The sequence below is a fragment of the Sphaerodactylus townsendi genome, linkage group LG01 (assembly GCF_021028975.2).
Source record: "Sphaerodactylus townsendi isolate TG3544 linkage group LG01, MPM_Stown_v2.3, whole genome shotgun sequence".
Taxonomy (NCBI): domain Eukaryota; kingdom Metazoa; phylum Chordata; class Lepidosauria; order Squamata; family Sphaerodactylidae; genus Sphaerodactylus; species Sphaerodactylus townsendi.
Window position 1 is genome coordinate 110,161,068 of NC_059425.1, and position 27,392 is coordinate 110,188,459.

The 27,392-nt window shown below is 43.5% G+C and overlaps 1 protein-coding gene across 2 annotated transcripts in view; it reads right to left on the reverse strand.

Moving 5' to 3' along the window:
• The window catches only part of ENPP3 (ectonucleotide pyrophosphatase/phosphodiesterase 3), a 90,439-nt gene that overhangs the window by 41,507 nt on the left and 21,540 nt on the right, over positions 1–27,392 (reverse strand). For both annotated transcript variants that reach the window (XM_048490606.1, XM_048490613.1), the window contains exons 6-13: positions 17,892–17,989; positions 16,095–16,174; positions 14,228–14,347; positions 11,742–11,851; positions 6,925–6,990; positions 4,054–4,126; positions 2,900–3,008; positions 2,416–2,544 (exon numbers count right to left, since the gene is read on the reverse strand). In XM_048490606.1, coding sequence (XP_048346563.1) covers positions 2,416–2,544; positions 2,900–3,008; positions 4,054–4,126; positions 6,925–6,990; positions 11,742–11,851; positions 14,228–14,347; positions 16,095–16,174; positions 17,892–17,989 — 785 coding nt within the window. The remainder of the gene's footprint in view (positions 1–2,415; positions 2,545–2,899; positions 3,009–4,053; positions 4,127–6,924; positions 6,991–11,741; positions 11,852–14,227; positions 14,348–16,094; positions 16,175–17,891; positions 17,990–27,392) is intronic.

Consider the following 27,392-nt stretch of genomic DNA (forward strand, 5'->3'; position numbering starts at 1 on the left):
TAATGGTTGCTCTAATGCAGAAATCCAAGAAGGGCTGCAAGACCAAGAACAAGCCACATGAACAAAGATAAAGAGCCATCTAGAGGGAGGTGTTCTTACCATACATCAAGGGAACCACTGATCGCATAGGAAAACTGATGAAGAAGCACAACCTACAAACAATCTACAGACCCACTAGAAAAATTCAACAGAAGCTACGTTCAGCAAAGATAAAGAGGGATCAGCCTTTAGCTACTGCAGGAGTCTATCGCATACCATGCAGCTGTGGACAAGATCTACTATTAGGAACCACCAAACGCTTAGCGCTTGCTTTGTAGACCCGTATCCAAAAAGAACATCTGAAAAGGCACTTGCAGACTATTTCAGGCCAGAAAAAATCAGCAATAGCAGAACACATGATAAACCAACCTGGACATAGAATATTATTTGAAAACAGAAATCCTGGACCACTCTGAAAGCCACTACGTCCAGACTACACAGAGAAGCAATTAAGGAAATCCATAAGCACATGGACAATTTTAGCAAGGAAGGAAGCGAAACTATGAAAATGAACAGAACTTGGCTGCCAGTGTTGAAAAATACTAGGGTCAAGACTGTGTCAAACCAGCTCCACACAAACACAGGATGACCATAGACAAAAGAAACAAAGGCCAGGATACTTCTATTCAGATGCTCCCACCAGTGACCTTGCTATCTACAGGGTTACTCCTAGGCTATAGTCTTCATTGTTACTCATACTTCTATTCAGATGCCCTCAACTACTGACCTGGTTGCCTCCTTTGTGACTCACAGACAAGGTTTCCCCACCCACCCGGGACACTCCAACAGATATATACTCCACTTGCTTTCCCTACATCAGATCCTCTGAAGATGCCAGCCACAGATGCAGGCGAAACGTCAGGAGAGAATGCTGCTAGAACACGGCCATACAGCCCGGAAACCACACAGCACCCAAAATATATGGATATGCACACACACACAATTAGGAAATCCATTCGCACTGTCCATTAAACAAAAATATCAATTCCAAGAAACACTACCCATCCTACCATGCAACATCTGTTTCTATCCACTGTACCATGTCATTATAATCCAATCCTGCCCTGTATTTAGCAGAAGCAGTGCAATCTGTGCAATTTATACAATCTGTATCATATAGCTGAGACATATCTACTTTCATACAACATATTCAATTTGTGCTCCACTGACAGCATTGGCTGCCAGATGAGTCTGAATCATCTTTAAGGTTTTGGTGTTGACTTTTAAGGCATTGAGTGGTCTGAGACCATCATATCTTTGGGAGCACCTTTCCCTTTATTGCTTTCAGAGGACATTAAGATCCTCGGGAAGTGACCTACTGGTAGTCCTTGGCCCCAGAAGCGTCCGGCTAGCTCCACCAGGGCCAGGGCTTTTTTGGCCCTCACCCCAACCTGATGGAACTCCCTATCTGCTGAGACCAGGGCCCAGTGGGTCTTAAGGCCAGTAAGAGTATTTTCACTGGGGCTTTAGCTGAGGCAGGCAACCACAATTTACATTCATTGCTGGCCTCCCAAACCTTTTCTCTCACCTGAATTCCCCCCCCCCTTCCTTTATCAACAGAAAATTGGGACGTTTTTAATTAAGTAGGGAGGAATTAGGAATTGGATGTTTAAGTAAATCTGACAAATGCTATCTGAATATGATAATTTTAATGGGTTGTATTGAATTATTTATTAGAAATATTGGTTTTTATTGTATGGAATTATTTTAATTGTTAGCCACCCTGATCTTGCCCTTATGCTGAGAAAGGACGGGATATCAAATCTAATAAAAACCAATAAAATAAATGATTAAAACAGATTTAACACTTTTATTTATTATTGCAATGTTACAGTTTGCACTGTAGAAACACCTCAAAAGGTACAAACAGCCAGTTCATCATGGCATTTGTTCTATATAACTTGTATTAATCTGTGCCATGGTAATATGGATGTTATATGGTGCATAGATTTGCAATCATTGGGTTTCATTCATGTAGGCAACTGCAAAGCAGAATAAAAACAATTGTGCACTATTTCATGACTGTCCAACCCCCTTACTGCGAATATGACTAAAAGCATTGTTGATATGAGGCTTGAACACAACTATGAGCTTCTTGAGTCACAAGCCACACTTGACATGGCAAAAGTATGACAGCGTATGGAATTACACTAGCATTTTTATAGGCCAGAACTTAATTGAATCTTATTATATGATATTGCACAAGGAACAGGCAATTACTATATAACTCAGTTTATGATAGCATTGCAATTAATACGGACTGGGTATTGTAAGGAAATATAATTGTTCGGTTCCATATATAAGCAATTCTTTTGTTCTAAAATGTTGTTACTTGAATTGGCATAAAGTTTCTGAATTGGAAAAAAAAAGCCTTACATGTGTAGAAGTCCTCTGGAACCTGCTTTGATCGGATACGAGGTGCTGGCCCTTCATACATATAAAAATTAATTTTATCAAAATAGTCTGTCATGTATTCCATTTGGTTGCAGAAAGTCTTATCCATTCCTACGAAGAAAGCAAGAAAGCAAGAAAGAAAATATTTTGTAGTTTAACAAATACTGAAGTTACAAAGTCAAAAAAGCACATTACGTAGGGTTGCCAGAACTGGGCTGAGAAATACTTGGAGGGTTTTTTCCTTTGCAAGGGGAGACTTGGTTTGAGAATGGGAGGGACCTAATGCCTTACAGTCCACCCTCCAAAGCAGCCATTATCTCCAGAGGAAATGATCTTGGTTGTCTGGAAATCAACTGTAATTGCAAGAAATCTCCAGGTGCATCCTGGAGGCTGGCAACTATAATTTGACTAAAGATTGGTTAGCACTAAAAACCTGGGCCACAGAGTTACAAAAGTACAAACATACCATGATCAGCCAGAACAATGAGATTGACACAGTTGTGCAGATTTCTTTGTTTGAGGCCCTCCATTAGCATTCCCAAAGCTTGATCTGCTAACTGTAATGCTTTAATTACCTAAACAGAAGGAAAGTATTATTAGCACTTATTTTTATTCCTCAAGGCCACAACCAAGTCTATAACAATCTTTATTTAATGAGTTTGTTTAACATACATACACCTTACATTATCTCCTTACAGACAATGCCATAGATGTATAATAGAATAAACAGAATATATGATAGAATGAATAGGATAGAGAGATACAGATAGATATAGATATGTAGCTATAATAGAATACATTGATATGTAAGAATGGAAAAGCAACTTTTAAAAGGCCGGCTTTCTTTTTAACCATTTTTAAATGAATTCCCATTCTGCAGAGAAGTCAGTTAATTATATTAACAGAAACCCATGTGATGCAGTTAGAGCAATATTTATATTCCTCGTTATTAGGCAGTCCTTTTATATTATATCCTGTAATGTGTGTGGATATTAGATATGTCAATTGATGGTTCAGCAGCAATATGGATCATCTATGAAAAGCTAAACAGCAAAATTTGCTTGAGAAACAATGAATTGATGGCCTCCTTAGGCTAGTATATACGGAATCTTTAAAAGTAGTGAAGGGAAAGGAGGCTGATCTTTTCCAACCAGTCCTATTTCATGTACAAGTTTCTTACTATTGTTAACCATTCTTCATTGTATCTCTGCTATCCTGAACCATAATTTTAGGGGTGACAGGAGATGCAAGAATTCGTGCAAAAGACAAGAAGGTCCAAGAGAATTAACAGTGCTCTGTCATGGTCTGTTCTCCTCATCTTTGTCTGCACCAACCCTCTCTCCGAACTGGAATTTGTTAGGTGCTTTCCACATTACAGTTTTTTCAAACAATAAGTTGTTAGCTGTCAGTTGTTGAAAGGGATTCCATATATCTAACCATCAGCTAGCACTTCATTTATAAAATAATTATGATATCCTAGGTCCTAAATTTTATTTCATTAAATCTTATTAGCTAGCTAGCCCATCTGTTCTGATTTGCACTGCATGTAACAGGGTTGTGCATCATCATACAAGTACCTAATAAAATTGAACTGAAAGCATAAATAAAAAAAAATCTTACTCCACCACTAACTGGTCCAAATGAGTGTCCCGCTGTGTCAGGTTCCTCAATGTACAATGTATAGAAATCTGGCCTAGAGTTTAAAAGAAAAGGAGTATTGTGACTGCCTGAAGGGGAATTTTTGTCCTTTCTTTCCCAAATAGTGCCAACTATATACTATCAAATATAACTAAATAATTAGGTTTAGATTAGTAGAATCAGTAGTTGATAACCACACAGTCAGGTTTTTCTTGTTTTTGCACCTTTGGATGAACAGCAAAGCCCAGAGGCTTATCAGGTTCTTTATGCACCACTATGGCTGGTGGGCTTGGTATAGATTAGTGGGTCCATGTTGTACAATTGTTGTCTCAAAAGGTGCATTAATTAGAAATGTTAAAATAACTGTTTTAGGAATTATTTGTGTAACTACAGATGCAAAAAAAGTTAAATTTTCCACTAGCACCACCTGATAGCCCCAGGTACGAGACCCAACTGCTCAGGATGTCGACAAAGGGAGCAACCAATCATTTCCCTCCCCTGTGCTGGCAAAACTGAGGAACTAATCATGGAACAGCGGCCCTATAAAAATCCCAGCCAGTATGCCCCACAAAGCAGGAATGATGCGTGGAGAGGGACACTGTCTGACAGTTCTTTGCCAAGTGTACATAGAGTGAGCATCAAGGCACTTTGTAAAAGCACAAGGAGATTATTCAGAACTACTGGACAAACACTCTCAGAGAGCAAAGATCACTCTCTGTGGCAAAATTCACAGGGAAAGCAAAGGTCCCTCTTGGTGGCTGACCTCGCCCAGTACTGAACACTATCAGGTACCCTATCACCTCAACCAAGACACATACAGTAGGGGACTGTTGCCCAAACCTCCCCCCCCCCCCATTTCCCTGCCCTTGTGGCTGGAAGTTACTCTGGCAAGGCCATGTCATGCACACAAGCCACACAGCCAGTGGTGCCGGTAGAAGACCCAGAACCACCCTTCCCCACACTATTGCTCTGGTGCATAAAGGGAGTGTTTGGGAACAGTTGTTGTGGGAGAAGGCCCTAGCTGTTCACTCTCCACTGGACATGAAGCCCAGACAGCTGCCAGGATCCCCCTTGAATTGGGTGCAAGGGGGGGCAGAGTCCCACCATACTGCATGGAATCTTTGGTAACCCCATCTCTAAAGTCATTCCTGTAGAGCACATATCAGTGGGGACCCCACATGTTCTTTTGACCACCAGATAGATATGGGTGTTTTGAATGGCAAGAACCCTTTGCCGGTGGGGGGAGAATGCAGTCCCAAGACAAGAACTGTCAACTGGGCTCCCTTGTGACCCCTGAGGAATCTGATGCTCACCAGTCCACAGAAATTTCATTTTGAGCCCAGTGAAGGAACCAAATAAATCATAATCTAGAGAGGCTTGTAGGCTCAAGTTTATTTTGAAATACCGCGTAAGATGATGTGGACTGCATAACACCATTCATATCCTTGAAAGTTCAGAGTCATTTTATTTTGGATTGGAATTTTCTAGATTAAACAATTAATTGGGGAAGGACTGTAATGTTATGTGGCTATCTAACATCAACCATCATAAATTGCCATTCAGAACTCACCGCCAGGCTTTCATTAACAGTGGGAGTTACCACACAGACTTAATTGCCAATATTCTTTTGTACTATTGTATCTTGTAGGAGCTGCATGACATAGTGGTTAAGTGCTTGCACTGCCATTCACGCAGTCAGGAGTTCAAGCCCCCTGTGGGTCAGATATCCTGGCAGCTGGCTCATAGTCAACTCAGCCATCCATCCATTTCTTGGTCGGTAAATGAGTACCTAGCTCATAACTAGGGGGTAAAGAAAAGCCGGGAAAAGCAATGGCAAACTACCCCACAAAAGCGGCTTGCCTATAAAATCACTACTTGCAGTGGTACCCCAGGGTTGGATATGACTGAAGGGGAAATTTACCCTTTTTTATCTTGTGCCTTTGTATGTTATGCATCCTCAATACTGATCCTCTATGCTTTAAATGAAACTGATAATATCTGCTTGGGTATAATTCTACTTTGTGGTGTGCACTTTCTGGTTAAAACTGCATTAGGCTTCCAGCTGGCCAAGGTAGGGAAAAAATGCTAAGCATTGCTGCGAGTGGTCTGCCAGGTTCGAGCCACTTCTATTAAATTCCAAGGTCCTACCTCAGAGTTAGGAGCACCCTCAGCAGAGTAGGCAACAAGCTACATAATGTGATCACCAGTGAGCAGAGGCCTTTTGCTTCTGTACCTGCTATGCATAACATCCCAGCCCTTTTGCTCCATATGAGCACGGACCCAGTTTGGATAACAAAGAGGGGAAGATGGAGCCCATTCCAAACCTCTCAGGTGCCCAGGAACTTGGGACTGTATTTAGTCCCTTTAAGGGGATATAGGGGTATACCATTAACAGGGGTATATCATTAAGCTTGCTTCCCTTGCCTCTGTTTCTGGGCTGAAGCAACTGGTTACCTCTGCCCCATGCTTCTTGGATCCGATTGGCTGCAGCTGACGTGTCCATCAGTGCCTTGCCACTATCCCTCCACACTACCATGGACTGCTGATGCACAGTTGCTGGGGACATCACCATTGTACCCTGAAACAGCCTCAAAAACCTTCAGTTTTCTTGCTGGCCACCATGTTAATATCCCTTAGGATTGCCCTTCCTCCCAATATGAACTAGGGTCTTAGTAGAGCAGAAAGGGATATGGGAGTTGTGATAAGACAGTATTTTTTTTTCCAAAAAAGGTAGGTATGGGATGGAAATTTCAGGACAGGTTTTAGTTTTGATATACTAAGTAAAACATTCAGTTAAACATTCATAAGAACAAAAAAGCAGTTTGAGTTTTCTTGCCTAGCTGTAGTAGTTACCTGTCAGCTTTGGGAAGATCAAGCCATTCCAGCAGTTTTGTTATTCTTGACTCAAATGTAATTGCTCTACAATGAATAATAATAATATTTAAGCAATAGGAAGATATGATGCCTTATTTAAAGCATGGTGACCCTCATAATTTTGGTAACTAATTGGCCCCAGATTTCTGTCTCAAAAGGCATAGTAATTATATAAGGAATGAAGGAAGGAATGCATAAAGGGAGGGACGAGGGGGAAAGGGCAGTGGTGGGATCCAAAAATTTTAATAACAGGTTCCGATGGTGGTGGGATTCAAACAGTGGTGGCGCCACACACACGTACCTCCAGTCCCTATTGGGCAGGGAGGTTGCTTTAGTAACCCCTTCTTGGCACTCAGAAAAAAAGAGTAACCACTTCTAGAGAAGTGGTGAGAACTGGTTGGATCCCACCTCTGGGAAAGAGTAAAAACATTGTGAATGGGGGGAGGGAAAGGGGCTTGGGAGGGAAAGGAAGAGAATATTCCCTTTACCTGGCTGTACTTGCCTTGTGGCAGGACAAGCCTCTCCCGGGCCAGAGGGCTGGCAACAAAGCTGCAATGGGAGGTCCAGCCCCATGGCTCCAAGCAGCCCAGGTCTTGACACACAGCCAGCCAGTGCGGCTTCCTGGCTCAAGCGACGGCTGCACCCAAGGACATAGGTAAGGGGGGTTCATGAGTTCAAACCCCCCAATTACATGTCCAAGCATTTGGGGGCCCCAACCTGTGGGTGGGTGGGGCTCTGCCCCCACCGACTCCTGCCTGGAGACATTGCTTTGCCCCCCATTGCCCCTCCCAGCCGGCTGGGCTCCCAGCTGGCAGTCCCTTCTGACCTCACCTCTGGGGAGGCCAGAAGAGACTGCCGCCCCCAACTTGGAGAGCTGCTTCTATAAGCACTGAGGCTGAGGTGGGGATCAGGGGGCATGGCCACCCCTCCCCCCCAAGCCCCACTCTCTGGCCTCAGTACTTATAAAAGCATCTCTCTGAAGCTGGGACGGCAGTCTCTTCTGGCTTCTCCAGAGGGGAGGGAGAACGGGCTGCTGATTGGGAATCCAGCTAGTGTGGGGGCAGGGTGGGGCAGCAGGAGCAGAAGAGACTGTCATCCCCAGCTGGGGGTGGAGCTTGGGAAGGTGTGGCCATGCCCCCAGGGGCGAGTGGGGGCATGGCCCCACGCTGCCCCCTGAGCCCCGTCCCTGAATCCACCCCATTAAAAATATATATGTAAGTTACTGGCTGCGCCCCACCCTGGGGGAGCTGGCAAAGCTTCCGGCAGCAGCCGGGGGTGGAGGATGAAACCCCCAGCCACCTCTGGACAGGCGGCAGCATTACAAGCCTCTCCCCAGCTGAAGGGGTCAGCAACAAAGCCTGCAATGGGAGAGCTGGCTCAGCGGCTCCAGGTGGCCCAGCAGGCCTGGCAGGGGGAAGGAGAAATGGCCTTGGGGGCAATTTTCCACCCCCCACGTGACCCAATAGCATGTGCCTGGGCTGCACCATTCCACCCCACCCTGTGGCAGCTACATGTCTGCCAAGTCTTCATCCATCTTTATATAGTTGGCTAAGGTTTGTCAAGTTTTCTTTTGATGAATCTTTGTCCTCTAAAAACTTCTTCAACCTTAAAGCCCTCTCTTTAATGAAATATTCAGATGAAGAATGGCTTGGTGCTGCAATCTGACTTCAGATTAACTGAGTCCAGTGTTTCTTGATATTTTTCACTTCTTCCTTAGTTTTCTCCATATTTTCCTCCAATTATACAATCTTTTGAATATCAGCTTTTAATCCTTTAATTATTTTATGAGCTCTGACATCATTGTTGGTAAATTCTCATTAACACTGTCCTTCAAGGAATCCACGTCTGCTTTAAGACTGTGCAAATTGGTGGTTATTGTTTTGATATCTGTTAATTCCATGGCCGGTTCCTTTCATGTAGTTGCCATTTTCACCCAGAAGGTGTCACTGCTTTCACAGTTTACTATAGTTTACCAACCCATATTCTTCTGGAATGCTGTCTTCACAGTAACCTGCGCATGATTTTAATTCACCCTCTGCTGCTTCCAAGACTTGAGCACTCCAAGTTCCAGGCCACTCGCTTTCTGCTAAGTGACTGTAATCCATCGATCACCTTGGCAGTGGCTAAATTCTTGGAAAGCATTTTAAATACCCATATTTAAATGTTTTAAAAGTTTTCTTTTTTAAATGTTTTAAAAGTTTTCTCTTTTCTCTTTTAAATGGAAATAATTTGTATGCCATTAAAGGTTAAAATGAAATGAAATGAAACTATAGTTTACCAAATCTTTACACAGACACCAGCCACTTCCCTTCCTCTCCCTTTTTGGTTGGTGACTGGGGGCTTTCCTCACTTACCTCTTTTTGGTTGCCAAAGGGCGTCTACCCTGCGTTTGTTGCACTCCGCAGCTTTGGAGCACGGAGAAATTGTTCCCCACTTTATTTTGCTATTCACGAAATAAAGCAGGGTCAGAATTGCAGCGTTCCCCAAGAGCATGTGTCCCGCTGCGGCAATCGCAGCCAGCGGAGGGCGGGGCTCTATTTTGATTGGCTGGCACGTGTACACATCATCGACACGCGTACACGTGTACACGTCATCAAAACGTTTCATTTTTCACCACCTATGTTCCCCGCAACCCAGTTTTCACTTTAAAAGCCAAGCCCGCACGCTCAGCGGCACTCTGCCATGAATGGCTGGTGCAAAGCTGTGGAGCTCGAGCAGTAAAAGCAATGTTGGAACGTCGCCTTGTGCACACGTCTCAACTTCCTTAAAAAATGGAGAAGCCTGTTGCCTGGTTGGTCGGAAGGCTGCAAGTCACAGAATCAACTTCACGCAAACATGCTGAAGTTTCTCACCACCCCGCGGAAAGCGTGGCGTTTTCAGAAAAGTTGCTGTTTTAAGAGGAGCTAATTTGGCGCGTGCTAAGGAGGTGGGAGAACAGCAGATTCGGGGCGGCTGCACTGTGGCCGCTGGTGCGGTGGGGAGCACGGAGAATCCCCGGGTCTTTTCACGAGGTTAGCCTGCAGCATATGGTGAGTGGGGAAAGGCCCATATTGTTGTTCTTTTCCGGATTTTGCATTGGCAGTTGACCAGCTGGGAGGGAGATACAGTCAAGAGTCTTTCTGATCTTTTAAAACCTTCTATTGTCTTTTCTACTGGGAGTTGTTTTTATTTTACCTTCATAACAGTTCAGGCATGCAGAATTGAACCTCCACACCTGTACCAATCTCCCCACAATATGACTAGCTACTCAGATGCAACATGCAAACAAAAATCAAAAATGAAAAAGGAGGCTCCCTTCAATTGCCAGGCCATGGCAGGCAATTTCTCCCTGACAGGCCCCTCCTGCCTGTCCAATCACGTGGGAGCAACTGCAACATGGCATTTTTCAAAAGGATTGCTAGTTTAGCAATTTCACAAAACCCGCATTGGGGGAAATAAAAGGGCAGGCTCATTTGGGGGGTAGGACCTGTGTGAAGTCCCCCCCTCAAAATGGGTTATATAGTGTCCTGCACCTGTTATATTTGCCCGATGCAGAATCAGCCAAAGTCAAGGCTGTGTGTGTATTGTGAAAGAGTACCAGCCTGTTAGGACTCAATGTCTATGATAATCTATTAGGGAGTAACATCAGTAACATCAAACTGTATCTTTTGAAGAAGAAGAAACTCTGAGCAAGTAAAATATATTATAAACTGAAACTCGTACAGAATGCGGCAGCCAGACTCCTTTCCGGAGCAACAGCAAGGGACCGGATTACTCCGGTCCTATACCAACTGCACTGGCTGCCGATCGAGTACTGGGTCATGTTTAAAGTTTTGGTTTTGACCTTTAAAGCCATTCGCGGCCTTGGCCCTGCATATCTAAGGAGACGCGTCTCTCCTCTATAATATATAAGCCCTTCCTAGGACCCCTCCGTTCATCCGGAGGCGGACCTACCTGGTGATCCCTGGCTTTAAGAAGCGATCCGGCTGGCCTCCTACAAGGGCCAGAGGCTTTTCACGGCTCCTGGCCCTACCACCGTTGAACTGAGAACAGGCTTCCAAGGTGAGATCAGGGCCCTGCGGAATTTACAAAGTTTCCGCATGGGAGCCTGTAAAAGCGGACCTGTTCCGCCGGAGCATTTTGGCCAGCCGGGATGATATTAACTGCAACAAAAGCAAACATCTGGCACTCCATTGGGTTCATAAAAGGGGGGAATAGAATAGCTGAAGCCATCTTTAGTCTAATATTTTATGTATTTTAATTAATTTATATATATGATGTTTTAACTTTTTATTTTGTTGGAAACCGCCCTGAGCCTTCGGGGAGGGCGGTATACAAATACAATCAATCAATCAATCAATTAATCAATCAATCAATCAATCAATCAATAATGTCTAATTAAAACCTGTGCCAGTGCCTAAAACTGAAATCTGAACACTAAGCTAAAGTTGTATATATTTATTTTCTGCCTACTTTCCATCCATCTAAGTTTTCCCCACCTCATCCCATTTGCTTAATAAATTTTACTTTTGTTCATTGAACCTGTTATTATTTGGTGTCTTGATAGAGGGATTTTGCCATAGTTTAAATAACAAGCTTATTTCACCTTATAGGGAGTTATAGGACTCAGCAATAGAGTTATAAATTACATCACACTACTATATCAAACAGCTCAGTCACTTAGAAAAAAAGGGAAATTTGGCCAGTTCAGTCAGAGTGTGTTTAGCCTACATGAAAAAGGGGCCCATCACAACATTATTAATGAAACAATATGGCATTGGAATCTATTTCTTTAACACGGTATAAATTCAACTTACTTGTTGTACAATACATATTTATTAGGGAATGATCCATTGATTTTTACATCAGATCCAGGCCAAAAGAAGGTGCCAGCTTTCAAGCCTTGATACATGGCTGTATGCCAAATCTGGAAGAAAAGTGCAAACTTTATATATTTGAATTAAACATATATTCTGAGATCTTCCAAATACACTTAGCATATTTGTGGGCCTTTAAATATTTGCTTAGAATATTTTTGGGGCTTTAAAGAAATTTAAAGTTATCTCTGCTGAAATTTAAAGTTATCTCTACTCAAACTGCTACCTTTCTGATGCAGTTGTGCAGGCAGTGCTATGCACAAAGACAGACTGGGAAGGTAAAATGGCATAACCAGGCTGAGTGGCCTTTCCAATACTTCAAAAAATGTACCTCAAGGCCAAGGCCATTTGAAAGGTTGTGCCAAAGATGGGTGTCACTGGCAAGGTTTGAGTTGAGTGGCCCCTGTGGCACTGGCAGAGCCACTAGGTTTGGCTCCTGGCTGCCAGTGGCCTCCCAGGTCAGTGGCCCACCAAGAACCAGGAGCTAGTCTGCCCCCATTATGTAGTGTTAAGTGCTGTTTCATGTCCCACATTGGCTCAATGTACTTTACTGTAGTCCAGACTACACTGGTGGAGACAACCACATTTGTTTTTCACTTCTAGAGAGGGAAATTCTAAACTTTCATTATCACAAGCAGTGTATATAGGGAGGGTTCCAATTCTCTTATCTACACTGGTCCCTAAAGTCCTCCCCTGTCTTACTTAGCCATGCCTTATTGAAGGAGGAGACAGTTGAGCCATAGTCAGTAGTGGGATCCAAAAATTTTAATAACAGGTTCCGATGGTGGTGGGATTCAAACAGTGGTGCCGCCGCACACACACACCTCCAGTCCCTATTGGGCAGGGAAGTTGCTTTAATGACCCCTTCTCGGCACTCAGAAAAAATTAGTAACCACTTCTAGAGAAGTGGTGAGAACTGGTTGGATCCCACCTCTGGCCATAGTGGAGAGGAAGTATGGCTGCCAAGCCCCTTGTTCAGTGCAGGGGAGCTCACGTTTCCCATCACAACTCTAAGGACTAAGCTTTTACCAAAGGACTCCATCATGTCCACACAGCAAGGTACAATGGAGAGAAGTACCAACCATGAGAATTAAGATAATTATGAACTTTAAACTACTGCAACTTAAAGGAAAATTAAACTGTCCTAATTAACTATTTAGGCTATCTTCAGAGTATAAAGAAAGAGAATGTATGTTTCACTTCCTGACCCCCACTGCTTGTTTGTTCCCTTCCTTACCCCCCACTGCTTAAACAGAATATGTGTATTCTTTCTATGAATGTATTAAAAGTTCTCATATTATGACTGTGTAACCCTTGCCTATGGAAAAACACCACACTCATTGGGCCTTGGTCTTGTTATTTTAAATGAGGGACCGGAAGGGACAGCAGAGAAGCTCACCAGCCCTGGAGGACAATAGCTCAAAACTGTAAAGTTGCAATAGGTTACCTATTGATCACCCCTGTGCTTGCTTGTAGGAGCATAGCAGGAGATGTGTCAATTAGGCAGAACCTCTAAAGGGCAACACAGGAACAAAATACTAGACTTGTGACTCTGTTTATCTGGAGATACTCTCTGAGTTGATTGAGGCAGCAGGGGTTACCTCATTTCCTTTTGGCACCCCAGGTACTGAGAGTAAGGGGTAGTGCCACTTAGGGCACAGCAAAAGTACAGCAGGTTGCAGTCGGCATAAAGCAACCTGTTGTCCCGTTGGTGCATTTGCATGCTTCCATGAAGGCAGCAAACAGGGCCCACAGAAGAAAATGCAGGTTGCTATCACACCTTCACATGGAGGCGTGGTTTTTTTTTGTTTTTCACCTCCATCCGCTGCATAGCTATGTGGTCAGGCAGGCATGGACCTCCCCCCCCCAGCCATGCAAATGCCCCTGTTTCCAGTGGTGGGATTCAAATAATTTAACAACTGGTACCGGTGGTGGGAATTCAAGTAATTTAATAACATTGTTTACAAGCACCATTTTAACAACCGGTTCTGCCAAAGTGGTACGAACCTGCTGAATCCCACCACTGCCTGTGTCCCTGTGTGACTACGCAGCTGTCAGGCAGGACCTTGGAAAATGGAGGAAAGCGTGGCCACTGAAAGCGCTTCCTGGCCACAGTTTGTTCATGAGTGGCTGCAAGCTGTGTTAAAACAAAAGAATCGCAGTGCAATTCTTGAAAAACCCAGGTTAAGGTGGAAACACAGGGCAGACCTGTGTTAGGAGCAGTATCCATGCAAAGTCCACCCCCCCCCCCAAAAAAACCCCAGGTTTTATACTGACATTAACTCACATTTATTGGCCCGTGCAGAGGGGGTCTAAGTGGAGACTCAGGATGGCTACATATGAGGGCCAACCTGAAGAAGCAGGAAGGGCTTGCAAGACTTTCCCTTACCAGACTATAAAGAGTAAATATGTTAAAGAACACATACAGGCTGTCCACTCCACCAGGCAGGATTTGACTTGGATGACCCGGAAAGTGAGAAGCTCTGATTTAAATGAACATCATACATATTGTTGTCAATGATGCCATGGGATTCCGGGAACAATCCCTGAACGGGGAAAAACAACAAAATCAGTACACATGAAGTAAAAGTGTGCTCTACTATAAACGAACCTGGTATCTAAGACTCAGTGGCCGATTATGCATGGCGAGCTTCATGTGACCCCAAAGAGAATTTGCCATAGAGTCTTTGTTTCAGGGCATGTTCAGTCTTATTGCCACTTGCCCATGGGCTGGCTTTTTGCTTGTGTCCAGAGGAAGGCGATCTCCATGATCTCCACTTGTTTTCGTGAGTTCTCTATTGTGCATACATGCTTTAATTTTTAATTTAAGTTTTCAATTGTCAGATATTGATATAAAAAGTCAAACTATTCAGAAAAGTCTTGAATACGGCCTGTGCATACTTTGTCTGATCACTGATTGACTTCTATGACTGGATGTGGTTGGGAAGTAAAGGTAGCAAACAAACCACAAAAGGACAATCTGAACAACCTTTCATTAAACTCCCCAGGTTCCCAGTCATCCCTCTCCCAATGGCCTGTAAATGCCAAGTGTCAAGACTGAAGGCCTTTTCCCACTGTGAACCACTGATTGCTTGTGTGTAAAACTAGGATGGCTGGAGACATCCCAGTCTGGTGGATCAATGAGAAAAAATACGGACAATGGCTGACAATGCACAGGCAAATTGGGAATTTGGAGGGACTGAGTAGTGATATTATTTTTATATCAATATAGCAATATATAAAAATAGCAATATAAGAAACTATTTTTTTTTAATCTAAAGATATACAGGAGGGGGTCACAGGCAATAAAAATGATGCAGCAGGACAAGAAGCAGGAAGGAACTGGCAACAGGGAGGGGGTGAGAGGGAAGGCATGCAAAGCACTGCAAGGGAGTGGGAGGGATGAGGATAGGCAGGCTGGCTGTGAGCAGAAGGAAGAGGTCTGGGGCAAAGCTGTGCTCACTGGCAAATCTGTCCCATTCTGGCAGTGAAAAAAAATTAAAATCATACTCACTTGCCGCAGAGAAAATGGAAAGTGAAAGCAGGACTTGAAAAAATATGTCTGTACAAGAAATCTTGCTGCAACAGACATTTGCCCCTATCGCACGGCAGACACCTTATCAGTAATTGGTCAGTAGTATGATAGATTGCATCACCACAAATATTAGTGATGCAGAACAACTGAGAAGTTTTCAAGCTTTCCCTCCATTTATTTTCATATTCCTTTTATTTCAACTTTATCTTCAATCATCTAGTATGATTTTTATCCTGATAGATAGATAAATAACTAAATTCCCCATTGCAATTGTGACAAGAGGATATGATCTTCAACTCTTTCTCTCAAGAGTCTGTTTTATTGTGTTTGGTAGAGCTTAGTCCTGATACATGTGGTTAGGATTGGTCAGAAACAGTTGCGTATAGGATAGTGGAAAGTAGTTTAAAAGAGGAATTTGTGTTCATGGTGTACACACATATTGTGCAGGTCCCATGGTTACTACTGTCTTTCAGATTTTTAAAATAATCAAATACCTATGAAACCTACAGGACAAACAGATGTTGTACACAAGCAGATAGAAACGTTAAACTGGTATGAATGGGGAAGCTATGCAAACATATAGACAAAAAGTTACATGCATTCATTTGAACAGCAGAAGACTAGAGAAACCTTATGCACATATATACAAAAATATCTGGGCACTAATATGGCATGTGGTGATACAAAGCATAATGCATTTCAAATCAGAGCAACAGTAGTCATAGCTAATATAATGATAACAGGAGGAAGCTACTTACAGTAACTATTGTATAGTGGTTGGTGAAGGTTTTGGTTGGATAAGCAGCTCTCATGTACTTTGAATGTGTCCCACATCGTTCTGGAACAGAATATGTTTAGCAGTTATAAAAGTACAACCAAATAGGTAATTAAGCATGCATATCACTTTTTAAAAGATTAGCTGTGGATATTACTCGCAGATCCATCCTCTTAAGAGACTGGCTAGCTAGCATACAGATGTTCTGAGTTCAAAAGCTCTCAAACCAAGATAAGGGAAAGGGGCTCAGGAGTTGCTCTTCACTGATGGGGAAAGAAGCAGATAGAATAATGTGGTGATGTCTGCAATGACTGCCAAGCCGTGTCTCAAACCTGTCCTATCCACAAAGCCTAGGAGTGATGTTTGCTGCAGTAGAGGAAATATTTAGGCAGACATTCCAGGCCATCAGGTAGCATTAAAGGAAGCCAACCTTCAGCCCAAAGGGGATGTCTTAAGCCCAACTCTTTTACGCAGTTTCTTGCAGACTGTGAGGCATTGGGTCCACTCCCAGCTTAAAAGACAGAAGTAATAGAATTGGGCAGAAAGTCAACCAGAAGTTATCAATTTAGAAAACATTCTGCAGCTTATTACAAAATGGCTTGTATAGAGGGTTCTTGTTGTGTAGCTGTGTTTCAGTCTCTAATTTTGTTTTAGAATCTTGAACCTAGAATTTCTTCCCGGCATCTGGACATGACCCACCCACCCTAGCAGGGAGAGGGGGGACAGGGAGGGGTGCTATGCAAGGGAAGGGGAGTGAGGGGAGTGAGTGAGGGGTGGCATGCAAGGGAGGGGAGGAAGGAGGAGGTAGCCTGGCATCTGGACATGGCCCACCCACCCTAGTGGAGGGAAGGAGGGGTGCCATGCAAAGGAAGGGGAGGGAGGGGTGGCATGCAAGGGAGGGAAGGGAGGGGGCCTGGACATGGCCCACCCACAAAATGACTTGTGTAGAGGGTTCTCCCCTAGCAGGGAGAGGGGGAGGGGGAGGGGTTCTATGCAAGGAAAGGGGAGTGAGGGGAGTGAGTGAGGGGTGGCATGCAAGGGAGGGGAGGAAGGAGGAGGGAGCCTGGCATCTGGACATGGCCCACCCACCCTAGCAGGGAGAGGAGGGAGGGGTGCCACGCAAGGGAAGGGGAGGGAGGGGGCCTGGCATCTGAACATGGCCCACCCACCCTAGCGGGGAGAGGGGAGGGAGGGGGAGGGGTACCATGCAAGGGAAGGGGAGGGGAGGGAGGGGAGGGGAGTGAGTGAGTGAGGGGTGGCATGCAAATATAATATACGTTTATTTAATCTTTTTTATTTTAGATTAAATTTTAATTTGCTTGCATCATTTCCCCTTTTCCATTTTATCCTCACAACAACCCTGTAAGGTAGGTTAGGTTGAGAGTATATGATTGGCTCAAGGTCACTTAGCAAGTGACAGGGCAACTATTTAAATCTGGGTCTCTCAGATTCTAGGCCAGCATTCTAACTACTATACAATACAAGTGTATGTATGTATGTATTTGTGCATTCACACAAATAAATTTGAACCTGTCCATGAACAAACAACAAAATTGTATTCCAAAATACTGATTTTGTACAATTAACTCAGGTTGCTTGCTATTAAACCTTCGTACTTCATTGTGATGTAAGAGATCCCGAGAGATTGCCGGTGACTTGCAAGCTCCAGAAGTTGTTTAAAATGGTGGGATCATTTGAAAAAGATGGTAAAGAAGGTACTGGTAATACTGCCTTTGAATATTTGTCCTTTTTTTAGAGGAAAAGGTTTTGGCTTACTTACTGAGTTTTTCCATATTTGGAAGTAAAGCACTCCATGTTTCCAAATACTCTGCCCTGAACCCATCCATTGAAAAAAGAATAAGTGGTGGCAGATCAAAACTGAAAGGAAATGTAATAGAATCAACATGTCACAAGTCAGGAGATTCATATTGTTTAATTCATAGCTCATTCTTGTGAAAACCAAGATTAGAAATCCTTGGAATGAATGTGAAAAACATAACCCATTTCCAGTTTCTCATTGGGGGAAATGAATTGGGAAAGTTGGCTATCAAAAGCTTGCCATATTTCCAATTGATACCACTATCACCTCAGCTTATGGTGGAAAGAAAGGTCCTTGGTGTGCTAGAACTATGTGAGAACTATAAGGACAGCTTGACAATGGAAAACTGCCTTGGAGAGTGGTGGAGTTAAACTAAGGCCGAATGGTAATCTGTCAGGAGTGCTTTAACTGTGTGTTCCTGCATGTCAGGGGATTGGACTGGATGGCTCTTGAGGTCTCTTTCAACTCTATGGTTATGATTCAAGAAGCAGAAAAACTGCAGATGAGATTCTGACTAAGGTCCGTTCCGCGTGGGCCAGGGAAGTGGCTACACAACAGTATAAAACAGCATTGTTTGGAGGCGATCACTGGTTGGTTGAAGCAGAGCAGGTTAAAACTTAATCCATCAAAGACAGAGATCCTCTGGCTAGGCCACCGGGAGGGGGATTTCCAGCTGCCGGTGTTGGAAGAGGTCTCTTTGACGCCTACCTCCTTAGCTTGCAACCTGGGGGTCCACCTGGATTCGTCTCTTTCTATGAAGACCCAGGTGGCCCATGTTACCCAGGTTGCATTTTCCCATCTTTGTCAGGCCCGGCAGCTAGCCCCTCTACCTTTCCCAGGCTGACCTGGCCACGGTGATCCATGCAACGGTCACCTCCAGGTTAGACTATTGTTACTCGCTCTATGCGGGCCTTCCTTTGCGGCTGACCTGGAAACTGAAGCTGGTCCAACATGGGGGGCTCACCTTCTCATGGGGGGCTCTGCTAGGGACCACATCTCCCCCATGTTGCACAGCCAGCACTGGTTCCCAGTGGAATTCCAAATTGTCTTCAAGGTGTTGGTGTTGACCTTTAAGGCCCTTCATGACCTCAGGCCCTCATACCTTCGAGATCACCTTACCCAGTGGGGGGATTCAGCAGGTTCGTACCACTTTGGCAGAACCGGTTTTTAAAATTGTGTTTGTATACAACCAGTTGTTAAATCCTCTGAATTCCACCACTGGCCTTACCCCGCATGTCCCAGTTCGGCCTCTGTGTTCTGCAGAGGCAAAGTTACTGGTGGTCCCCAGCCCCACAATAATGCAGCTAGTTTCTACCCAGGTCAGGGCTTTTTCGGCCCTGGCCCCTGCCTGGTGGAACGCTCTTCCTCCAGCTGTTGAGCCCTGTGGGACCTTGATGAGTTGGGCCTGTAAAACTGAGCTGTTCCACCGGGCCTTTGGGGAGACTAGCTGCAGATCTGCAGTCCCCTCTTTATGCCCTGTGGACCATCTATGTATACCATCTGCGGCAATCTGCAGATCCCCTCCCAGGGGTGCGAGAGCAGGGAATGGGGTTTGGACACCATCTCAAAAAAAGGGGTGTAATGCTACTGATTTAAAATGGGTTTTAATGCACTTTTTATTTATATTGTTTATATTATGTTGTATCACTGTTTGTTCTTGCTTTTATTGTACACCACCCTGATCCCTATGGGGGGAGCTGCAGTAGCATAGTGGTTAAAAGCAGGTGTACTCTAATCTGGAGGTAACGGGTTTGATTCCCCATTCTGCCACTTGAGCTGTGGAGGTTTATCTGGGGGATTCAGATTAGCCTGTGCACTCCCACACATGCCGTTCATATGCTTCTGTGCGGGTGGCCCCTGAGTGGCCATGGCGGTGCCTTCACACGGAGGCACCTCTGTTTTGTTTTTCAACTTTTACCTTCCCTTCCCTGCACAGCTCCACAGGGACAAAAGGATACATCCCAGTGGCCATGGCAATGCCTCAAGGGCCAGAGGCCAGGAGGCATGTCCCCTTGTGCCTGCGGAGCTGTGCAGGGAAGGGAAGGGTTGAAAAAATGGGCATATCTAAAAGTCCCGCCCTCGAACCAGTGCCATTCACTTGGCACCGGTTGCACAATGCTGTTTTCTACAACACCTGCTCATTGAGCGAGTTTAGAAAACAATGTTTCTCCGCTGGCTGCGGGGGGGAAAGCACGGTGTTGCCTCATTACAGAGGTGGAAGCCATGCAAACAGCGCTCCAGGAATGGTGTTTTAACTGGGGCACTGTTTTTGGTCCTGAGAAACAGACCTGAGTCTATTCTGGTTCCTGTGAGGATGGTGGCACTATAACACTGTTTGTAACAGTGTTGTAATTGTAACACTGATTATTTCAAGTTCTCATTTAAGCTCTGTTGTGGTAGTTCTAATTGAGTTATGACAATGTGGAAAACCACTGGGCAATTATGCAGCACTCCAAAATGAAAGCAAAAGTGTCACAGAAAATAGCATCCACAAGTACACAGTCTGCCAGGAACTATGCGTAAGTTCCCATAATTTAAGTTCAGGCAAGGCATTGTTCAAGCATCACAAAAATGAAGATGGAGGCACAGCACCACAGTCATTTTAGGCCACACTATGTAGTTTCTCTCCTGACTGATATTGAGGTACACCTTCTTGCATAGCAGTGCTTACTGAGATAGTGCACTGAGACAATCTTATTTGTAGAGAGCTAGAGCAGCATAAATACTGTGCAAGTATTTAGGATCAACTAGCTTAGAATGCAAAGCTTTCATAATACCTTATGGACACAAAAAGCACACACCTAGAAGTCAGTTTCCTGTTGTATCTGATATCTTTTGGCAGTAAAAGGTTTACTAACATGCTGAATGCAAAGAAACACGCCCTAATACAGGAACAGCCCTTTCACTCTAGCACAGGAACAGCCCTTTCACTCTTTTATTCCTGCTTCACAAGGTTCGTAACTGTCCCTGGAGTTCATGAATAAAGCTGGTAAAATCAGTCAGTGCTTTTTATCCAAAATGTTTCCTCTATCTCATTTCAATTGGTTGGGAAATTTGCTGCAAAGATTCTGTGTACTCAATTACTCACTCACTCTCCTTCCTTCTTCCTCTCTCTCTCTCTCTCACTCTCTCTCACTCAGACACACACACACGCACACATGAGTCAGTAGATTTACTTACGTGTTATCAGTACTTATGTAATAAATTATTGTTATTCACAAATGTACATGTTTTCCTGATAGCTTAGGTTCTTGCATATAATGGTCAATCTCTTTCTACAGTATCTTCTCATAACTCATTAACTCACTTAGAAACTGTTAATGTAAAATAGATATCCATCTAAACTGTTACCATTGGATTATGACCCCTGTTTTAAGAGAATGATGGATTTATATAATCAAGGAAATAGCTTATATGTTTTAAATTCAAACCTCTTCACTTTTTAATGAATGTTGCTTTCCTTTTTTTCTCTATTTACATGTCAGTTGAAATGAGTATTCTATCTAAATTGATCTTTCACATCATGGCAAGAAGTCTAATCTTGTACATAGAGATAAATGGAGTTTATTTCCAAGTATGTGAACTTTCGTTGACAACCTTCTTTGCAAGTATGTGTAGTCTGGTTAACAACCTAAACTTCAGTCCTATGTGCTCATGCCAAAGAGTAAACCCAGCTGAATGCAGAAGGATCTGTTTAGTAAACAACTGTAAACCATCTGTTCACAATTTGTTAGAATTCAGAATATGTCTAGAAACTGATTTTATTTATTATTAAATACCAAGGTACATGTTACATACACAGATATGTGTACCAAGACCCAGATGGCTTTTCCTCCTAAGGAAGAGCAGCTTCTGATGGGGGCAATCTGAAGCAAAAAGTAGGAAGTGGCTATGTGAGCACTTGTCCTTTCCCCCATCCACCATGTTTCTTCAGTAATTTTCATTCCCTAAGGCACTTTTCCAAATACATTTGGGAAATGTTTGAGTTATATTTCAATTGTTTTTAAAGGACATCGTGGATAACTTACATCTGCCATCACAAATCTCTGTCCAGGATATCACATACAATCTTTGGAAGGAAGCATGGAAAAAACAATACTCATAGTGGTGTTGGACATTTCAAACACACCATGGTAAGAGGTCTGTCGGGATCTGCACTTTCTGTGAAACATGAGGATGTTACTTTTTTATTTTACCTTAGTGTGTTTATCTTTTTTAAGCCTGTAACAGTAAAGAAATAAACTGTACAGCAACAGCAAACCCTTAATCAGGCATAGAGTAAATATAAAAACAGAAATAAAAATGAATTTAAAGTCAGATACAGAGCAAACACGTGATGGAAACAGATATCACTAAGGTAATGAGTCTAAAGCACTCGCAATAGGAAAACTGCAATGCTTTTAATGTACTCATTGTGGCCATAGTCCAGCAATTGTACCAACTTTAAATTATAAAGGTTCTTTGGCTTGGAGTCAAATTCAAAGGCAGGAATGGTATGTCTTAACGTTGAGTATTGTGCGCAAATAAAAAGAATATGTACAAGAATTTTAGGTGTTTTCAAACAATAGGGACAAAGTCTATAAAGAGTTGGAATGTTCTGTAATTGGCCATAGAACAAAGCGGTGGAGAGTGCCTTACATCTGGCCCTTGTTATTATCCACCAGTGTTTGGGCCTGTCAAAAAAGACAAATATTTATCCATCTGACCTAATTTGGGCTGAATGCCAAGACTAACAGGAGAACAGGTTTTCCTTGCTTGATTCATAAGAAATTGTTGCTCTTGATAGCACTCAGGATTTTATTCAGAGGCAGCATATGGATGGCCTCTAGAGATAGGCCAAGTAAAGAAGATTTAGTTATTATGAGCAACCACCACTCCAAAGATGAATGATCTGGCAACGCTATATAAATTAGGCTTTTGGATTCCTTGTTAAAACACAGTCTAATTCAAAACTTAAATGTAAGCATCCAGGCCCTGGTTCCTAGAAGATGTTGTCCAAATTCCAGGCACAGGACTGCATATGGTACACAGTGGGGCACTCCAAAGATCTTATAGAGGAAAATAGACTGTAATCTCTCAACTGATCAGTTCCAAGCACTGATCCAAAGCGGTGCCCAATACAAAAACTGCTATGACACTTTAATGTTGAAGACCTTAAGGGCCGCTGGGATGTATTCGTGACCTTTGGGGGAAAAAACTGAATGACAGCAGAGAGAGTAATAGGGCAATTTGCTACCATTACATCTCATTGTTTGGCCCACTTGGCACTGGAATGAAAATTAACCCCCAGATGTTTGAAATGGTTGTCTTGTTCAACTATGGCACCATTAAGGCGCTATCTGGCAGGTTTAAACAGATTAGTAGCCACCATGACCTTAAAGACTTTGCCAGATTTAAAGTTAGATGGTTACTAAGGCAATAGTCATTGTATTTATTAAGGAGATGTTTCAGGCCCACTTTGGATCTAGATAGTAAAACCGTGTCATCGGCGTACAAAAGAATTTGTACGTGAGTGTTCCTGACTGTGGGAGGATGATAACTGACTTCTTTAAGAGTAGGTGACAGATCATTTAAGAATAGGAAACAGGAGCCAAAACACAGCCCTGTTTCACTTCTTGGTGACAACGATTTCTGGAGTGAGCAAATTTGAAGGTGCACAGTTAATCTGACAAGTAGTGTCTTTATGGAGTAATTTAAAAAGTATTAGCAATCTGTTGTCAAGTCCCATTTTCTCTAACTTACTCCCTATTAACATAGTCAAAAGCCCCTTTCAAATCAAGAAAGGCAATATAAAGCTTGACTCACCTTCTTGTTTTATATTTGTGAAGAATCAAATTAAGGAGCATACAATGGTCTAACATGGAGTGGCCTTTTAAAAATCCTATTTGCTTGGGGCCTAGGATATTATTCTCCTCAATCTATGCTATGAGCTGATTTAATAAGTGTTTGGCATAGAGCTTCCCCGAGATTGATAGGAGACTAATAGGTCTGTAGTTAGAGGGGTGTAGGTAATCTCCCTTCTTGTTGATTGGCATTAGTCCATTCTCTTGGCATGTGACCAGAGAAAACAGAGTTGCAAGGAGGGGAGACCACCAATCAGCCAAAACTTTGTAAATTTCAGGCAGAAATGCATCAGGACTAGGAAATTTACAAGGCTGTAGCTGGTCTATTAGTGACTTAATTTCGATTGTAGAAACTAGCGACCAGTGAGGGATATTAGCCAGCTTGTCCAAATCACAAGGAGAGGACCATCCATGTCATGCTTGAATGCATTATGAAAATGATCAAACCAAGCTTGGGGTCAATGCTGTATGATGGGTAGATGGAAGAGCGCATGCCCCCAGCAACTATTGACCAAAATTCCCTTGTATCCTGCTTCCTAACTGCTTGTATCAATGCCTCCCATTTGGATTGAATGATTTTTTGACAACTGTCTTGGATTCGTTGCCATAAGTGGCTCTTAAGAGCAAAGTATTCACTGGGGAGATTAGCCTTTCTGCTTTTATTAGAGCTGTGGTAAATCCCCCTTAAATGATATTTCAGGGTTCTGCATCAAAACCTGAAGGCAAGGTGCTAGTTGTTCATGGCCCACAACAAACCTGCATCTCAGTTATAAGATTTAAGAGCTTTTTGGTGAGCTGATCATACCGAGCAAGAAAATACCCGGGAGTTCTTCAGCTTGATCAAGTCTGATGAATATAACAGATCCCTTATTTTGGTCTCTGAAGTTTCGTTCCAATAGAGTCTAGGAACTGACATAGGAAAGCAGATGTGATCCTGTGTCAAAGGCATGTGATCACTCCAGACTTGGTGTTCAATCCAAAAATCTTTCACATATTCAAAAATGGACTGAGCCATCATTACGTAGTCTGGAATAATGTTGCCACAGCGTGAAAGATAGGTAAATTCACTAGCATGTTCAAATTTGGTGAGACCATTTAAATAGATCAAATCAAACGAAGTGCATAATTGAAAAAGATGTGCAGCAGCTTGGTTAATTGTTTTATCCTTAGTGCAATGAAATAGGGCAAAGTGCCACAGTAAGGAATTCACATTTGGAGCGGTAGGGTGCTGGCTGCACCCTCCTGTTCTTCCAATTCTGGCATTCAAATTACCTGCAAGGATTAGATCATTGACAAGATAAGTGTGCCTCAGGTTCAAGAGATAATCTAAAATCATGGACCAGTATGTATTTCTCTCCTCATTTTGGGAATATGGGGGAGGTAAACATTAATTATTATTAAACTGTAGAAGTCCCCAGTTAGTGCAATTGCCTGAGCCACATGGGCATATGATGGTAAAGTCTTTGTGGCCACTTCAAGTGATTTAGTCAAAATCACTAAACCTGCTTAAAAAACACCCTTTCTTATTCACTTTATAAGCAGGCAGGAAATGTGTAATGTTGTATGGGAATCCCCACCTGCTGGCAACTCTCTTGAGGAACTGGTAGAGAGCTAACCTCTCCATCTCCATTCTAAACTGGTCCCCTGGAATACAGAGGAGCTAAGGAGGATGAAACAAGAACTAAGACATCTAGAGCGAGTGTGGTGACATACTCAGGACAAAGGGGCAGTGACATAGGTATAGATTTTTTATGGGGGGGTTCAGGGGCAAGGCCACGCCCCCACCCACCCCTGGGGGCATGACCACACCTTCCCAAGCCCCACCCCTGGCCTCAGTGTTTATAAAAGCAGCTCTCCGAGGTCAGAGATTGCAGACTCCCCTGCCCACCCACCCACCCCCCACCAGCTGGGCTCCCAGCTGGTAGCTGGCAGTCCCTTCTCCCTCCCCTCCAGGCAGAGGGGTAGCTAGGAAAAATTGATCCTGGTACAAAATCTGAGGTTTGCGCCCCCCATGGGTGGCCGCTGTGATGCTGAAATCCACCCCCAAACAGCATCACTTTCAAAGGCGTTTAAATTAGGGAGCCCAGATTCTCCTTTTCCAAAGTCCATCTTCAAGAAGGGGAAGGAAATCTGGGGTCCCCAGGATTTTTGGCTAAACAGCATTTGAAAGTGATGCTGTTTTGAGAGGATTGCTATGACCTGTAAACAGCATCACTTTCAAAGGTTTAATCTGGGGATCTCAGATTCTCACTTTAAAACCATGCCAAAGGGGGTTTGCTGGATTCCAAAAGGAGGAATACTGGGAAATTTGGGGGTTCCTGCTGTCAGGGGTCAATTGTTAAGCTAGCATCACCAAACTTTCAGGGTATCTTTATGAAACTCTCCTGATGATGCCACCCAGGTTTGGTGAAGTTTGGTTCAGGGGGTCCAAAGTTATGGACCTTCAAAGGTGTAGCTCCCATCTTCTATTAGCTATCATTGGAAACAATGGGGGATGGGGCACCCATTTTGGGAGTCCATAACTTTGGATCCCCTGAGCCAACCTTCACCAAACCTGGGTGGTGTCAGAAGGAGACTCTCCTGATGATACCACCTAGGTTTAGTGAAGTTTGGTTCAGGGGGTCCAAAGATATGGACCCTCAAAAGGGTAGCCCCATCTACTATTAGCTCCCATTGGAAACAATGGAGGATGGGGCACCCCTTTTGGGGGTCCATAAAATGGACCCCCTGAATCAAACTTCACCAAACTTGGGTTAGTATCATCAGGAAAGTATCCTGAGATGATAGCCTGAAATTTTGGTGCCGCTAGCCTAAAAATGTGCCCCCTGCAGGCCAACAACCGAAACAACACTTTAAAATACAAAAAAACCACAAACAGGGGGTGGAGCTTCGGACATGCAAGGGGGGGTTGAACCCAAGAATCCCCCCCCTTATCTATGTCCTTGCAATGTTTAGGATGTTTATGAATGTTTAGGACATTTATTAAATCCTGTGAGAAGGCAATCAAGGAGGCCAAGAAGAATTTCAATTGTAACAGTGAGCTCACGCCTGGCACAATTATTTAGGGTAATTCGATCCTTTACTACCCTTCCTCAGGGTTCAAAATTTCAAGAATTGGCTTTTAGCTGTGAGGCATTTGCGAGCTTCTTCGCAAACAAAATTTCATCCCCACCACCACCATGATCTTGTTGCCACAGTTGATACAATACGTGAACTGAAAACCCCCTTGGCCGTCTTCTGGTCCTAAATTGGACCATTTCAGTCTGCTTGAATGCACTGATGTGGACAGAATTCTGGCTGCAGTTCGACCTCCCACTTCTCTCTTTGATACATGTCCCTCCTGGCTGATAAAGGCCAGTGGGGAGGTATTGCAAGCCCCCTGTTGGAAATAATCAATCACTCCCTTGAGCAAGGAGTTTTTTCAGGGAGGTTAAAAGAGGCAGTGGTCCACCCACTCTTGTAAAGACCATCTTTAGATCCTATGGATCTGGCCAATTACCACCCAGTGTTGAATCTTTCATTCCTGGGTTAGGTAATTAAGAGAGTGGTGGTGGAGCAGCTTCACGTATCCTTGGATGAATAAAAGGTGCTGGATCCCTTCCAGTCCGGCTTCCAAGCT